Raw genomic sequence first — 17,254 nt, 5'->3', positions numbered from 1 at the left:
AACAAATATCAAAAACTCGAATTAATGCATCTATATCACCACAAATTAAAATATATAATTAATTTTTCACTCGAAGCTACATGCCTTTCTGGGGCCTTTTCTTTGGAATTCTGAATCACTTTTTTTCGTTAGATGGCCTTGTTAAGTTTTAGTCAATATTTGCTATATCATATTGAACATATTTTCATTCGCCCACTGTGAAATAAGATAAACTACTTTTAGCAATTAATCCTTTTCGTTCCAAGACTGCAGTGCAACTGACCATATTCTACCAAATTAAACTGTCTGTTCATACACAAACGCGTTTATTCCCCTTTCTACTGTAGCTTATTTCTCTCTAGCTGTAGAAATAATTTATAGGCCTTTTTTAATACACTAACGAAGCTTAACCATTGGGACTCTTTCTTAGATAAGTATTCAAAGGAATCTATTTTCAAAATATTTTTCGGGAGGTCTTGAGAAATATCCCTTGAAATCAGGCCGACGAACCACAACTTAGACTGTGATGTCGCTTCGTCGTAAAATAGCTCATTTTGGAGCAAGGGCTTCGTAAATATCTATAAATAGACGGTGTGTTTTGAAATCATAATCGTGCATATATATTGTTCTAAATAATTGCCGGGCCAAGACCCCCCCCCCATCTATGAGTATAGACAGAACCGAATTTGACTCTTTAATTTGTTAGTCATAAATGACTACCGAAACGTTTGTCATATTTTTTTTTTTTGATTTCCAAGCTGGGGTTAATATTGCTGCATAGTAGTTCTAAAGCTAACAGAGTCATTACATACTTCACAAGTTAAGTTTAGATTGGTGCTTAAGTTTTTTCTTGTGAGGTTGCAATTTTAGTTGGAGCACTATAGCCTGAATGCTTCATGACTTGCTGTTGATCTCACCAAATTTTGTAGCCCATTGAGCAATTTTTAACTATCTGGAATGTACCTTAGATTGCATTTCAAAAACTAAAAGTATAGACTTCATTTTGTTTTTATCATCAGCGTCATAGGACTGCTTTTAAAAATTATATCAGATAAAACGTTGCTCGTAAAACGTTATGTAATATATACACAATTATTTCTGGAGTCTCTCTTTATCCATTAGTTTCAAATTAGGATTTTAGGTGTTTGTTTTGCGGCGCACCGCTACTGCTCTTGCATCTGGTTTATTTTTATTTAATTTTTTTTTGTGATCAGTAGCCGTAGCTTCAAAGCAGTAAGAGAAGCAAACTCAAAATTTCTTTTGGGTATGGAAACCATGAAACAGGACAGAAAAACTTCTGTGAAGCTTATAAAAATTCCAGTAATTTTCCGGAAAACAAATTTTCCTGTTTTTGTACATTGTGTGGAAGCAAATCTATCTTAGATGGGAAAGTAAACTTTATCAGAACAATTTTATGTCAATCTCTACCAGAACATTAAATTATCTGCATAAGAACAGAAGAACAAAATCTACATCTCATCTAGATTTCTTGGAATTATTTCTGGAAAATTATGTTTTGAATGCCAAATTCCAATTCTTTGTTTTTTTTTTCTGAATTTTCGATTTGATGCCGTCTTGTATTTTAATCGATTAATATTATGAAAAGTACACAAGATGACATAAGCTTTCTTATCATCATGATGTCATGACGCATATTTTTTTTTATACGGGTGACTTAGTGTTGGACTACATCCGGGCGTTATGGGCAGGGTACAGTTGTAACGGTAGTGATTGTTCTATTTGTAAAGAGCATTGAATTGGGAATTAAAATGTTCTTTTTATTCTATCTGATTTTACACGATAAATTTACGCACCCTTTTTGAAGTCATTAACACCGTCTTGAAATGCGTACTGATTACGACATTATCAGGAGGAACCAATTGGGGGGGGGGGTTGAGAGCAGGTAATTTACGCCTCCTCCGTGTTTTAGAGGTATTTTTTTTTTGGCATTTTCATTAAAAAAGCCTTCACTCTAGGCTTTGAGAAAATATATTTCTTTTTGTGGCTTCATTAAAGAAAGAATCGAAAAAATGGTTACCCCTCTTTTTATATATTTTTTGTTTTTGTATTTCCATGAATGCTACCTCTGAATGTTACATACATATAAAAAAAATTTAGTTAGTCTCATCGCCTGAGTTTAGTTAAAGTTACAAGTTCGTTCATAATTGCACCGTAAATAACAATTTATTATCGAGTATCATATGAGCTTTAACCTATTAAGTTATCGGTTGCATAGCGGTCAGTATCCCCGCCTGCCTTGTGGGAGACCTGAGTTCAATTCCCCGCCTGGGAGGATTTTTTTTTTTTTTTTTAATTTTAAATGAAGAATTTCGTATTTGGCAGTTTTACACTGAAGTTTGACTTTTTGTCACAACTCTACGATTTAAAATAATAAAAACTTTAACGTAAAGAGCGAGGTGTTGAGGAGGGGAAAGCCCCTTTTATATACGGAATAATTTCTGTTCGTTTTAAGTTTTAATGTTGCTCCTTACTTTCAGTTAAAAAAAACTTATTTTTTGTGTGTCCAATTTCAGAAAGTTTTTCAAATAATGCAGGTTCGAATTTTACTCTCTGTGAATGAAACATTAAGACAAAATTTGCATATTAATTTTGGCGGATTTATTCCGTATATAAAGGGTTGCCCCCTCCTCAATACCTTGCTCTTTACGCTAAAGTTGTTAGCAAATTAAAAAAAAACTTCCTATTCTAATTAAAAGACCCTGTGTTTCAGTAGACGCTCTTAAAAAATTGGGACAAACAGTCAAACTTTAGCGTAAAGAGAATGGGCCAACCCTTCATATATGGAATAATTTGTATTAGTTTTTCAAATAATGCCGGTAAATATGGCTCACCCTCTATGAAATATACCCCTTCCTTCACGGAAAACTCCTCTGTGGAAATTTCGTCCAATTTAAAGTGCACCCCCCCCCCCCCCCGTCAAATACCGTCCAGACAGTTCCATCCTCACTGACAATCCCCCTCCCTGTATAATTTCTTTGGGACGATTCAGCCTGACAAATTCTCCTAAGCATTCTTTCATTTGAATCAGACTTTAATCTCTAATCGGTTTCTCTATCATTCCAGAAATGCCCCCTTCCGTGAAAAATATTTCCTGGAAATCAAAGCACGCGGAAAAAAACCCCGGTTAATTCCCCCGATATCCACATGAAAAATTTGGCAAAGAGAATGTAAGACAATTAAAAAGGATTTCGTATAGGAATTCTGTCAAATTCCCCCAGTGTGACATTACTCTTGGAATATTCATCCCCCAGAAATTTCCCTCTCCAAGGAAGATTCTCCCTGAAGACATCCACCCTAAGCACTCCCCTCCCCCCCAAAAAAATTGTGGATGCTTCCCAATTTTGATTGGGAAGAGTACATAATATTCCCCACGTTTGACACTACATGTTAATAGTTCAGGTGGAATGCAACTTCCAACACGTTTAATAACCAGCTTAATACATTTAACTATTAACTGAACATATCAGATTATCACGTTTTCTTCCCTTGCTATCCATATTTCTAAATATTATTTTATTCATCAATAGATCTCGAATTCTTTTACGATCAGATAGGCCTAAATCTTCTGAACTGCAATGAATACAGCTGGGTATCAGTGAATTGCACCCCAGCCACTTGATGGGGCCAGATATAGTCCCAGGCTAGGCCTATACAGGGCATGCTTATCCTATGGGTTTGTGAATACTCTAAGCGAAATTTGCTAGCTGCCCGTCATGCTTAGACTAATTGTTTCCGCAATTAATAGGCACAACTCAGTGCTATGTCCAGAATTTTTTTTTGGCGGGGTGGGGGGGATTAAGACCAATTTGCGAGCCGGAGAGTTTTTTTTAGCTTTTAAGGAGAAATAGTTTTTTACCTGCATTTTTGCGACCAATTTACCTGTCAGAGAAATATGTTTTCTATTTTAGGGGATAAGATTGAAATCAGGTACCCCCTCCCTGGATACGGCCCTGATATAACTATAAATAACTCAATTGATGATTATAAATTACATCAAGTATTTAAAAATGTAATAATAACTTGACAATCATGACAACATGATCATTTTCAACTTGAGTTTTCAATCTGTCATTGTAAACGGATTTTGTGTCTCTATCAATTGTGTTTTGTCAGATTTTTTGTTATTGATGCCATATTTTCGGACTAAATTAAAACGTAAAAGTGAGGTTTATGTTCTTTTTCTCTAATTTTCTAGGTTTTAGCCCCTCTCCCTTTTCCCAAGCCGTACTTGTATGATATACTCCCTACCTAATATTCTTCTAATATGTTTCTCTGACGCTCAATCCTAATGAAATATAACAAAGTAAGATAAAAATATAATACTTTAGAAACAAACTTGGGCTATATATTTGTACATTAGGGGGGGGGGGGATAAAGTATAGTTGGTCTGCATGCCTATTATGTTAGGTACAATTATTTGCTTATTATGCAGTAAGAATTGTTTTATAACTTCACATTGCCGAAATACTTTAACCCCCCTCCCCACTAATTTGAAAATATATAGCCCAAATTCTATATTTTCCATCTATTCTTTCGCTTCTCTTTATCTTGTCTCACGCTAAGCTGGGAGAAATTAACAAAAAACTGGTTCTATGATGCGTCAATGAATAAACAACTTGATTGGTAGTTTGTTTATCACACAATTACCAGGATTTCTTTATGTTTCCATGCTCAAGGCAGTTTTCTTCTTTTCATTTTTGTTTAGTTAGACCTGAGCTTAGGCCTTTTCAATTGTAACTAATTAACTGTACAACAATAATTAACTGTAACTGTACAACATAATTAACAATAATTAACTGTACAACAACAATAATACAACAAACTAATTAACTAATAACTATAAATAACCCAATTAGTTGCTACAAGTCAGAATGAGTAATTAAAATGATATTAATAACTATCCTCTCTTATCCAGGTGCTTTTAAGTGGCGGCGTGGACTCTACAGTATGTGCCGCTTTGTTAACCCGAGCATTAGGTCCTGATCAGCTAGTCCCTATTCACATTGACAATGGCTTCCTTAGGAAAAGCGAGGTTAATCTAGTCGAAAGAAGTCTTCTTAAACTAGGCCTTTCTGTTAAAGGTAACAAATGATGCTTGCTTTTGTCTTGTAAGATAGGTTTTAACGAGGGACTGTAAGTTTGGTCAAGCGTAGACGACCAAAAGACATTGCAATCTGAATCTTTTTTTACAACACAGTCTTTTATCACAAATTTTTTCAGAGGAAATCAAAGAACTACGTTCAACTGAAGATGAGTAGAAATAGTCAAATAACTTTTCAAGCTAATCATTATGAACAATAAATAAGACCCGAAACGAAGATGAACTACAATAAAATTCGATTCAAACTCTAAACGAGCAGAAACTAAGGGGAGTAGAGTTGACTTCCCCCGTGCCTTCTTTAGGGACTGTTATATTTCTTAGTTAATGATCCACATTCATTTGTTTTTTGAGTGATGTCGGAGATAATGGAGTTTTTTTTTTTTTACACATGGCTTGAAATAGAAATTGTTTTCAGTAAAGTGCAAATTATGTCCAGTTATATAGAAGGCACGAAACCAAAAGACATTGCCATCTGAAATCCGGCTAGTGTGTCTCACTCGAGTGAAATTGAATGCAGACTACCTATAGAATTTCCTTAGTAAAAGATTTTTTTCAAAAACATTCTTTGGTTTTAATTTATCGTTAACGTACCAAGGACAGTGAAATTTTTGAGTTCACGATTTTTGAATTAATCGAGCGAAACGTTAAAACACAGCGATATATATTAAAAAAAAAAAAAAAAAAAATCGAAAACTCGATTGTAAATTAAAAGGCTTAAAATTTAAAAATAGGAACCATTATCAACAAATATCAACAAATCAACAAATAATAAGCTAAAAATATATAGCACCAAACAACTTTAGAAAGTGCAGCTAACCTGCACTTTTGAAGTTTGGGTTTCTTTGTGAATCAGCGGGTTGTGTCTGTCCGTGAACGGATAGCGTTGTCAGATTTAACTAATTGGATTCTCTTATTTGTTTTCACGGTTCAGTATGTCAACACGGATGAAAATGTAGTATTGCTGTAAAAATTTCATAATTTTGAAATAAACAAAAGCCAAATCTTAGATAAGTATAGTTTCCAAGTGTGATCACATCTAAGATGGGTTAAGGAAATAGGGAAAGTATAGATAATGTCATCAAAAACATTTCATAGTTTCCAAACAATCAAAAGAGGAAAATCGCCCTTATCAAGTATGAATAGACCTAAGATAGATCCAAAGGGCAAATGACCTTGACAATTTAATTGAAACTAATTTTGAGGAGTTTTGGATGTGAAAAATAATGCTAATATCGTTTCTAACGCATGCAAAATTCTGTTTAAAATAAATAGCAGCTTCCAGTTAAATAGTTTCCATAAACAGGGAGCTTTTAGTTATTTTAGACACATTTTTGTCAGCGTGCAGATTGAACCTCATGTTGTGTTTTATGCTTAGACAAGAGACATCGTGCCTATGTTCCTGCTCATAAATTGTAAACGGAAGTGGCAGGGGTGTTGGATCTCACTTTGGTCGTCCAATCATATAGATTAAGGATCCTTGTTGCGCCCCAGTGAGAAGAAGTGCCTGCAATGCCTGAACTTGAAAAAGCAGGTGATAGAGAATACCAAATACCAATCCCAAGCTACCCCTGACTTAACCCAAGTTATTAAAGACGACGGTTCAAACCATTATTTTGGCGTCAAGGATTGAAATTTAAGCATTCACGCTTAACAGCTCAAATAGAAATCTCCAATTTAGCAACTGATTAAAAAAAGTCGTACTCTTGAAGTTAGCCCGTTGCTTATGCAAAAACTGAATATGTATCAATTCATTTCAAAACCATTGGTGGCGCTCTCTCTTTACTCGCCCTCTCGCTGAACGTTATTCACGACATACAATATCTTGAAATATATTTAACTGTTAGCCATGCATGCCTCTAGGCTCTTGAAAATTTTAAGAGCTGTATAAAAGATGGTTTGGAATCAGAAGCGATTATAGAAGGGAGGGCAGACAGTTACTTACTCCGGGTGCAGAAATTATAGGGGTAAAAATTATAAACAAATAATCTAATGATTATGATCATTTTATAATTTTGAATTTTTATTTTTTATTGAAATAAAGTTGAAAGCGCGTAATTATAAGCAAATTGATTCCGAAATTTATATTTTTTTCCATATCTTCATCACCATTCAGAAAAGAAAGTCTGTAGATGGAATTTAACTATTTTTTGTGATTACTTGCATTCAACTTTTGTTAATAAATAAACATATTTTTAATGTATGAAATTTTTTTGAAAATTAGGCCTGAAATTTAAAAAATAAGGGAAAGGGGGCCTTGCCCCGGGTCCAAGAAAGGTCAGAAACGCGCCTGGTTAGCCTCAAACTCAGTGGAAATTGAGCCGCACTAATGGGTGTTCCATTGCACACTGGGTCAAGGGTTATTAATTGACAGATATAAGCAGCTAAGGCTGGGACTTGTCAAAGAAAAGAAGAATTTTCACGCATTCGCTACTCTAGAAATCATAGCCAAGTTAAAAAATGGAATAGATTAGAGTTCTTAGAGATTGGAGTTTATTGGACCACGCTTTCGGATGGTTCCTGTACCAACGAGGCATATGCAAAAGGTATTTCCAACAGCAGAAATGTAAGATTGTAATACACATCACCTCACTGGACTTAAAAAACTCGAGGTTGACCTCGCAGAAAAATAATAGAATGCTCTTTTAATTAAGATTTTTGATTTTTGAATGTCCCTGCGAATGATCGCTGAGACATTGAATGGAGTTTCACCATGATGACTATATTGGATGTGATTTACCACATATTGACCGTAAGTCACTTTCAATTTGTAGTTTACTTTTAAAATCTGCTTCTTAAAAACTCAAAGTAATTTTCGTAAAAATAGAACAAAAACAAAGTCTTTTAAACAAAATGGTAGTTGTTCGATATTTGATTGTGCTAGAGTAGCATATCTCATAGGTCTCAGTATTAGGTAGAGGAAGGGAAACATTAATCATTCAAGTATTGAATGATGTTTATAGTGAAAAAAACATGGGTCAAAACATTGAACTATTTTTTGGGGAAATGTGCTGGAGCCACCAAGGCTTTACTTCAGCATTGATGCAGTTTGCACATGAGACAAAGTGCAGCATCAGATAAACTAGGCTAAGCATTCAATTGTTAACTAGAAATTTGTCATTTACTTGCGAAGCACACGATAACCTTTTTCAGCGCGTGAAAAAAGCAAAAATACGATGAATTGATTTCAAATCATAATTTAATATAAATTTTTTAGACAATCATGCATAATTTATTCGCTAATTTATACATACATAATATAAATAATAATATCACACATAGGTTTCAAAATATTCTAATGCTTATTTCCTTTAAATTTGTTTTTGAGCAGTAGCATAATTCTGATAGTTGAATGTTCACTAGTTAGTAGTTCAGTCCTGGTTGAACTTCGCTGAAGTAAGGATGCTGGGACTGTTTTAAAATTTTTCATTTTAATTCTAATTGTCGTATTTGAATGCAAGTCTCTTTTCTTTTATACATTTATGTTTTGCAGAGGACGGCCCTTGGACATAGGGTCAAAATATTTATTCAAATATAGAATTCCACTGTCTTACGGAAATAATTCTCTATTGTTCTCCTTATTGTCGATGTTTATAATATCATAGTAGTTTTTCAATTGGAATAATATAATAACAAATTAGCTACCTGTAGCAAGTCTACATGGTTTTATATAAAGAGCTTTCAGTGGTATGGAATTTTATTTCCTTGCAGTGATCAGAGCAGCTCCAGCGTTTTACGAAGGTGTAACCGATATTGTAATACACACTCGTGACTCACGTGACAAACTGCCGAGGAAAGTGTTAAGCCGACCTTTGTGCCAAACTGTCAATCCAGAAGAAAAAAGGAAAATCATCGGCGACACATTTATGAGAGTAAGATAGAACCCCCTCTCTCTCTCTCTCTTTCTCTCTCTCTCTCTCTCTCTCTCTCTCTGTCTCTCTCTCTCTCTCTCTCTCTCTCTCTCTCTCTCTCTCTCTCTCTCTCTCTCTCTCTCTCTCTCTCTCTCTCTCTCTCTCTCTCTCTCTCTCTCTCTCTCTCTCTCTCTCTCTCTCTCTCTCTCTCTCTCTCTCTCTCTCTTTTCCTCTCTCTCTTTCTCTCTCCTTCCTCCTTCTTCTCTTTCTTTTCCTTCTTTTCTCCATTAATGTTTTGTTTCAAGGTCTTCTCCCTGGAATTTTCGAAGGTCCTCTCCTTAAATCTTCCTTAAATTAAAATAAGGTTGAAAGGGGGAGAGGGATGGTTACAATATCATTTTTCTAATCGTTTTTTTTTCTATTGTATTTTATTCTGTAATCAGGGACGAATAAAGAATTAATGCATTGTGGGGGGGCGGAGGAGTGCCAAAGAAACATGGGCTCTTGCATTCGAATTGTTCGCCCCATGCCCTACTATTAGAGTAACTTCTAGGCTTCTGGGAGGACATCATCCTAAAACTGCATCTGGATTTGTTTCTGCCAATAGTTTCTGTATCATCGCTTCTACATGAATTCAAAAAGTAAGGGTTTCAGTATTATAAAATTCTGGAAGTATCATATGTTTATCTTTGTAACGGAATGACTTGTGTTCAGAATTAGAAAATGATGGTTGTTAGAATTGTTGGCTTTGTTTTCGGGGTCGATCTTTATCTTTAGACTTCTTAGTTAAGGTGGCCTACCCGTTGGCTGCATGCAGTCTTCTTTCCCCCAAGATTCACTACACTCTTGCAGAACCTAATGGCCAAAGCAGTGGAAACCAATGCACTAAATAAATTTTTGTATTCAGTTGTTCCTCCTTTTTGGACAGTTTGAGACAAGGATCTCCTGATCAACTCACAGCATATAAGAATAGGAAACTTGATCTCTCGTGGTGACCATTTGATGTGGTATCTTTTTCTTATTTTCTTCTGTAATTTTACAGTAACATTCAAATTTTCTCGGTGTTTTAAAAAGCCCTTCTCCAAGAGAAATACCGCTAAACCAGTGGTCCACGTTGACATTCGAGTTGTGACTGTGTAACGTCCTTGTGAGATCTATTAAGTAGTACCCAACTTATGGAAATCCACCGGTACCAATTTACCTTCTCAAATAGGGACCATGTCTACCACATTCTCCATGATTTGCACGCAATTTTTTCGTTGTGTTATGCATGTATTGCATCAACCATTTCTACTACTTATCTCTGTTTTGCACATAATTTTTATAACTGGTTGTTTTTTCAGTGTGTAGCTTCGCTGATCAAAATTTACCCACTAAGTAGCTGTAACTGCTTACTGGCAATTAGTCCACAACAACATTTTAAAACCTGTAAAAAAGTGCCGATAAACCTATGAAATTCATCCAAAACCTGTGGCCAGTTTTGGAGCATGTTCAGACCTTCTTACCACAGTTTACTTGTAGCCCAGTCTTCATTGACAGATTCCGACTTAAATGCCAGAATCTGGATCATTGAAGAACATTTTTTTTTAAAGATCTTTCAACAAATTACCGCAGTTCAGATTCAGGTATGATGCCAGAATCTATCAATGGAGACTGAATTTTTGGTACGCCAAAGTAGCAACCTTGAACGTCACTAGTTGCTAGAGTGGGTGCGACAAGGTCCCAGCGGCTATAGTAATTATAGGCCTTCATGATAGGTTTGTTCAAAGCGTTGTACATTTTGAGTACTTCCTCGTTGGTTGCCTTGTCTGCAGTGCACTTACCAAAGGCGTGACCATTGTGAAACAATAACATGGCGTTCTTTTAACAGCCGTAGATGGAAGCGTCATAGCTGATCTATCTCGTAGAAACCACCGATAGCATTTGTTTTGCTTCAATTTTAGCGAACTTCTGTTGTCCAGGAAGTTTCCTAGTCCTCTTGAGACTATGGGTAATGTAGCGTATGGTATGAAAACTCCAACCCGTCTGACATGGTTTTACACGATACTGAAACACAGAACGCCAACTAATAGCTTGTGCACCCGAGAGTGAAAAAAGACGGCACTTTCGTTTTGAAAAGGGTACCAAGCCCACGATGGGAACCAGTGTTGATAAAACATCATCATAAGTAATACCAAGTAAATCATTCACGAGAATGTCAAGGTCTTTTAAAACTTGTCAATAAGTTCTTTCTTTCTCTTGGGCAATGCTTTGGCATCGAAGAATTTTCCAACTCTTAACAGACTATTTTGAATACAATCTCGTCAAGCCTCAGAATCACTAAAAATTAATCCGACCACATGAGCTCTGAAATGTTCAATTTTTACCAGAAAACTAGTTCATATTAGTAGCCTTTAGCACAAAAACCTGTGATTCTATCATTTGGAAGCAAAAATCTGTGAACCTATGACCATATGCAAAACCTTTGACGTTACTCAGGAAACCTATGACGATGACAATGCTGCTAACTGTTCGATACCGGACGAAAAACTGGCACAGAGTCAAAGCCGCCCTGGGATAGTTTGAGAATAGACAGAGCAGTGGACCCCAGTCAAATAGAGGGCTGCTAAATTTACATAAAATAGAATCTGCGGATTATAAATAGTTCCGGGATAGTGTTCTGGGTAGAGCTAAGTGACTTCAGTGACGCATGACACAGTGGCCATCCAATGATGCGCATAGTTGATTAATGATGGCTGTGCCAAAAAGACTCTCTGTTTCCAAAGTGCCCTGCACCGTTTCATGTTCTAAAGTATTATTGAAGGTTCGAGAAATTGGGTCTCGAATACTGAATTAGTTCGTAACTGTGAGTAAGTGGGTACTGTAAACGTAATTTAACTGTAATGAGTACTGTAAGTACTGCTATTGTATAAGTACTGCCGCAAACATTAGTTAAAGTTTGTACATTGGTTATCAAATTGGCGTCGAAATGTTAGAACTTCGAAAATATCATAGGGAAATTTTATAGTTTTATCAACCTAATCCCTAATCCCTACTTACTATAGGAATTAGAAAGTTTGGCAAGTGAGGAATTGGGGTGTTGGAATCAAAGTCGGCTTATAACTTTTTACACTTTGGAGTGAGAAGTGGTAAATGTACTCCAATTTGAACTTATTGCAAAAGCACTATAGATTTATATTTCTAAAACGACAACTGAAAATTAGGCGGTAGGAACAAAAGATACGGTAAAGTATGCATTTAAAGACACTGTGTGTGTTTTCCGAGACAAATTTCCTATGTGGATTGGTTCTTATAATAATTAGTATAGCTTTGGATGAAATATAATTTAAAGCAAAAAAATCAAAAACAGATAAAAACCAGGTAAAACCAAAAATATCGAACCAGCAAAATAAAAATCAATCCACCAACAGCAGCAATAAAAGTTTGTACTTTTTCGATAGTGTATCATCATCATCTTTATCATTGTTGTTTCTTTTTTATGATGAAGCAGTAAACGTGTCTTGTACTTGGGTTCGACGGCGTGTCTGTGACATCATCTATGGTTATAATTTCAATGTCACCATCTGTAGTTATAACTTCAATTGGCTTGGCTTTTCTTGGCTTATTCTTTCTTTTTACGCTACTTTCATACGTATCATTTATATAGTGTATTTCAAACAACAGATATGACGATTCCTTGGGTGCAAAAGCTAACGGAGAAACAATGTACGGTTTTTTGACATCATTTATTGTCAACAGATATGCCAATTCGTCAGAGGAAAAATTCAAGTCGAAAAAATTAAACTTCTCCTTTGAAATAGAGGTAGTATAGATCTTGGCATACTCAAACTCTTCATGCAGTCATATACTCGGTGAAAATCAATTCTGAAAAATCGCTCCCGGGCAAGAATATTTTTCTTGAGTTTATCTCGGCATCTGGCTTGTAGGGTATTGTAATGCGTAAGAGAGCGATCAGATAATGCATTAGATTCATTTTCGATGTTAAAACTAGTTTGCTGTTTAAGCCATTTTCAAACAGTTCGTGGTAACGAACTGCAGTAAGGAACGACCGGGCTCAATAGCAACCAAAACTCTAAAAAATAGGGATCCTCCGCAATCCCTCGCCCTTTACGCTAAAGTTTGGCTCTTTGCCACAATTCTGCTTTTTAAAACAATTAAAAGCTTTATCGTAAAGAGCGAGGGATTGTGGAGGGGACAACCCATTTCATATACGGAGTAATTTCTGTTCGTTTTAAGTTTTAATGTCGCTCCTTACTTTTAGTTAAAAAAACTAGTTTTCTTTTATGTGAAAGAAAGGATCGAGAGTCAGGAGTGAAATATCCGTTGCAGTAGAGTTCTAATAGATAAACTAAGTTGACTCCTGTCACAGGATCGTAGAATATCGGCCTAGTATCCTTTTGTCAATCACCAAGAACTTTTCTATTCACATCATGTATCTTCTTTTCTATTGAAATAACTCATTGAATTATTCTATTGAATTATATCATTGAATTATTCTATTGAATTACTAGCTGTTGAATTATTCTATTGAATTATATCATTGAATTATTCTATTGAATTATAACAACTCAATCCCAGGGAAGATATCTTTGCACTGATATTGGACAAAGCACAGGTTCTATTATATAGATTATCACTGTGTCAGATTCACTGAATTAATTTTAGCTCAGCCTGAGGAATCTGAGATGCTTGGTAAAAATATATGTTGTCCACATACCTGTCCACAGAGGGTGAAGGTTTACTCTGGGGGCCCAGGCCCTCTTCCCATGCTCACGAAAAGCCAGCATTATGCAGCAAGGCCTTAACCTGTGTTGGCCATGTTGCTTTTTTAGAAGATTAAATAAAAAAAACAAGTTTTTTTAACTGGAAGTAAGGAGCACCATTGAAACATGAAACGAATAGAAATTATTACGTATTTGGGGAGGGGGAGGTTTGTCCCCTCGTCAATAGTTCGCTCTTTCAATTTTATGCTAAAGTTCAAATTTTATTTCAATTCTTTAAGAATGACCCCTGGGTCACAAAGGGTTTAATAAGAATAAATAGCTATTTTGGAAGTATAAAAAAAAATTGCGTAAAGAATGAGGTATTGACTAGGGAACGAACCCCCTCATATACGTAATGATTTCTTTTCGTTTAAAGCTTTAATGTTGCTCCTTACTTTCAGTTGAAATTTTTTTTTTATTTAATTTCGGATTGTTTTTTAATAATACTGGGAAATCTGGAGCTCTCTTCATGAAAAATTCGTCCATGGAAAGATCCTCCCGCGTTACCTTCTCCCCCCGACCCCACCCTCCCACCAGAAAAAATCCCCCTTGAAAACGTCTATATACTTGCCAATAACCAATACTATATGTAAACAATGGGCAAAGTTCGCAACTTGCAGACCTTCCCCAGGGGACTGTGGGGGATTAAGTCATCTTCAAAGACATAGTCATTAAATTTTTTGACTATTTTAGACAAAATGGCTATCTCAGAATTTTGATCGATGACTTTGGGAGAAATTAGCGTGGGAGGGCGCCTGGTTGCCCTCCAACTTTTCGGTCTCTTAAAAAGGGCACTAGAACTTTTGATTTTGTTGGAATGAGGCATCTCGCAATATCCTATGACCACAGGGTCGATACGTTCACCTCTGCGAAAAAAAAAACATGGATCCGGGATCTTTCTTCTGGCAAAAAATACTAAATTCCACATTTAGCAGATAGGAACTTGGAACCAGTAGACCGGGGTTCACTGATATGCTGAATCTGATGGCGTGATTCCCGTCAAGATTCCATGACTTTTAGGTGGTGTTTCCTCCTTTTTTTCGAAAGTAAGGCAAATATTCTCGGGCTTGTAACTTTTGATAGGAAAGAATAAACTTGATGAAACTTATATATTTGAAACAAGCTCAAAAATTTTATTCTTTTGGTCTCTATTGGTATTAAAATTCCGTTTTTTAGGGTTTTGGTTACTATTGAGCCGGGTCGCTCCTCACTTACAGTTCGTTACCACGAACTGTTTGATTTCAACATTTCCTTGTAAGCCGCCTTCGCTAGACGGTTATCGGGTAAACGTAACATCTGTAACTTAAACTTGCTATAAAATCCTCTTATTATGCAGATTCGGTAAACCCAGGTCATCTTTAGCAGCCAAACTACTAAATTATTTTGCAAGCCTACTACTTTAAATAAACTGCAGAGACTCCAACTGTATCACCTTAGTGACTGACAAACTGTCAAACCTTAAAGCTGACAAAGAATGAGGAAGTTAGGAGGTAATTTAGGAGTCCATTAGTCATTTTAAGGGTTCAAATTTATATTTGTTGTGGAAAGCGACTTGGAAAGATCAGAAAAGGTGCGTTGCCTGGTGTGTTCACCTCCATCATCATATTTTCTGTTCATCGTATTTTAAGATTACCATATTGGAAATATTAGTTTTAACGTTTAGTCAAGCCTATTTTTAGGCATACGACTGTTTGAATCTATCAAGCGCTGCATTTCTATAAGACCAGCCACTATTAATAGACACATACACATAGGAAGGTCTTCGCCCCCCCCCCTCAAAAAATATCAAGATTTTAATTATTATTTTTGATTCTCTACATTGGTGAAGGTCTAGAGTATCGGCTGGTAATTTTATGATAAACGCCCTACTGCTTATGTCGTTCATTCATTTACGCGTTATAGAAACTTTTTCTTTGTTAGTTTCTTGAGCTTAGGGCGAGACAAGACAAATTGAAGTGACAGAATAGGTGGAAAATAAATTTGGGCTATATATTTGCACATTGGGGGGGGGGGGGGGTTAAAGCATTTGGGCAGTGTGAAGATAGAAAACAATTCTTACTACATAAAATGCAGAATAATTGTACCTAACATATTAGACATGCAGACCCGGTACGCCTTACCCCTCCCCCTCTAATTTGCAAATATATAGCCCAAAATTGTTTCTAAAGTATTATATTTTTATCTTATTTTGGTTAATTTCATTAGGATTGAGCGTCAAAGAAACATACTAGAAGAATAATAGGCAGGGCGTATATCATACAAGTACCTAGCAGCTATTCAAGGAGACAACCTACTACGAAAAGAGTCACATTTTAAACTGCTAATTTTATGATCACTTTTATAGTTTTGTTTGTGTTTTGACTGTTCATCTCAATCCCCCCCTCCTCTAAGGGTCTGACAAATGTGTTTTTGACACGATGGGTTGTGTGGCGGAATTTTATCACTTGCACAGGCCTGAACAAGTACGGAAAATTTCTTTATAGCCTGTGGCTTAATGGAAAAACGTAGTAGACAATCGGAAATCCAACAAACCACTCCACGAATACTAAAATGTCTCTGAAATTTGCGTTAATCTTTAAAAAGATTGAGAATTTGTAGTGACCTAAATTCAAAAAAAAAAAATATTGGGCTATCTGTTAGTCAAAAATGCGACTGGTATTCTTTAAAGAGGAATATATTAATTTCAATAACATTCAGTTGAATTAGAATTCCTAATTAGTTGGAATGTTCATAGTATTTACTAGCGCTATTTCGCAACGGTTTCTAACGTTTTTCTAAAATTGACAGCCAAATCAGAAAGGTCTACTGCACTGGTACCGACGGGCCAAAACAGGCTTGTTGATTTTGGACTCGAAGGCTAAAAAAAAAATGTTGAGAAATCTTATGGATTATATCCCATCGTTTGTGAACCTCGACACCTATACCCTACTCCTTACAGTTCCAGAAATTAATGGATTGAGCCAGAGGTTGAGCGTGCGCACCTCTGTTGTTCTGAGTAGGCTTGGTGCTGCAGTGAGTCACTAGTAATATAGATGTTTGAGACAAACCACTTTCTTATGTAGCTTTGTAATCTAGTCTATCCAGGACACTATTTAGGTCTTAGAGATGTGAACGATCTTGTGAATTAAAACTTGTTGATTATGGACCACTGTAGATAGATTTAGACAGTATATTAATTCCCTATTTCAACCATTATCCAAGGTCGGACAGATATGCACCTGCTTCGGGGAACAAATAAACAAGTAGAAACATAAGTGGCTTGAATTTTTTGAGGTTTAGGTAAGTTTGTCTCATCGGTATTCGCAACAAGGAAAAGAAATAAGATGAATCGGGCGTCTAGGGGATAAGGAAAAATGCAATATGTTGAAGGAATAAAAAAGGAAAGGAGAATAATTGGTAGGGTTGTACTAATGCAAAAGTAAAGATAATGTTGGCTTAGGAATGGAAAGAAAAACAAAGAACGAATTTATAACGATTATCAAGTTAAAGATAAGTTTTATTTGAACAATGTCATAGCGTGATGACATTTGAGTTGGAATTTT

General features: G+C 35.8%; 1 protein-coding gene across 2 annotated transcripts in view; it reads left to right on the top strand.

Moving 5' to 3' along the window:
- Nucleotides 1-17,254, top strand: part of LOC136026487 (GMP synthase [glutamine-hydrolyzing]-like) — a 130,082-nt gene that overhangs the window by 69,552 nt on the left and 43,276 nt on the right. For both annotated transcript variants that reach the window (XM_065703104.1, XM_065703105.1), the window contains exons 8-9: nucleotides 4,916-5,081; nucleotides 8,810-8,970. In XM_065703104.1, coding sequence (XP_065559176.1) covers nucleotides 4,916-5,081; nucleotides 8,810-8,970 — 327 coding nt within the window. The remainder of the gene's footprint in view (nucleotides 1-4,915; nucleotides 5,082-8,809; nucleotides 8,971-17,254) is intronic.

Source organism: Artemia franciscana, chromosome 4 (genome assembly GCF_032884065.1).
Source record: "Artemia franciscana chromosome 4, ASM3288406v1, whole genome shotgun sequence".
Taxonomy (NCBI): domain Eukaryota; kingdom Metazoa; phylum Arthropoda; class Branchiopoda; order Anostraca; family Artemiidae; genus Artemia; species Artemia franciscana.
Note: the sequence above shows the minus strand (reverse complement) of the source record. Positions and strands in the feature narration are given on the sequence as shown.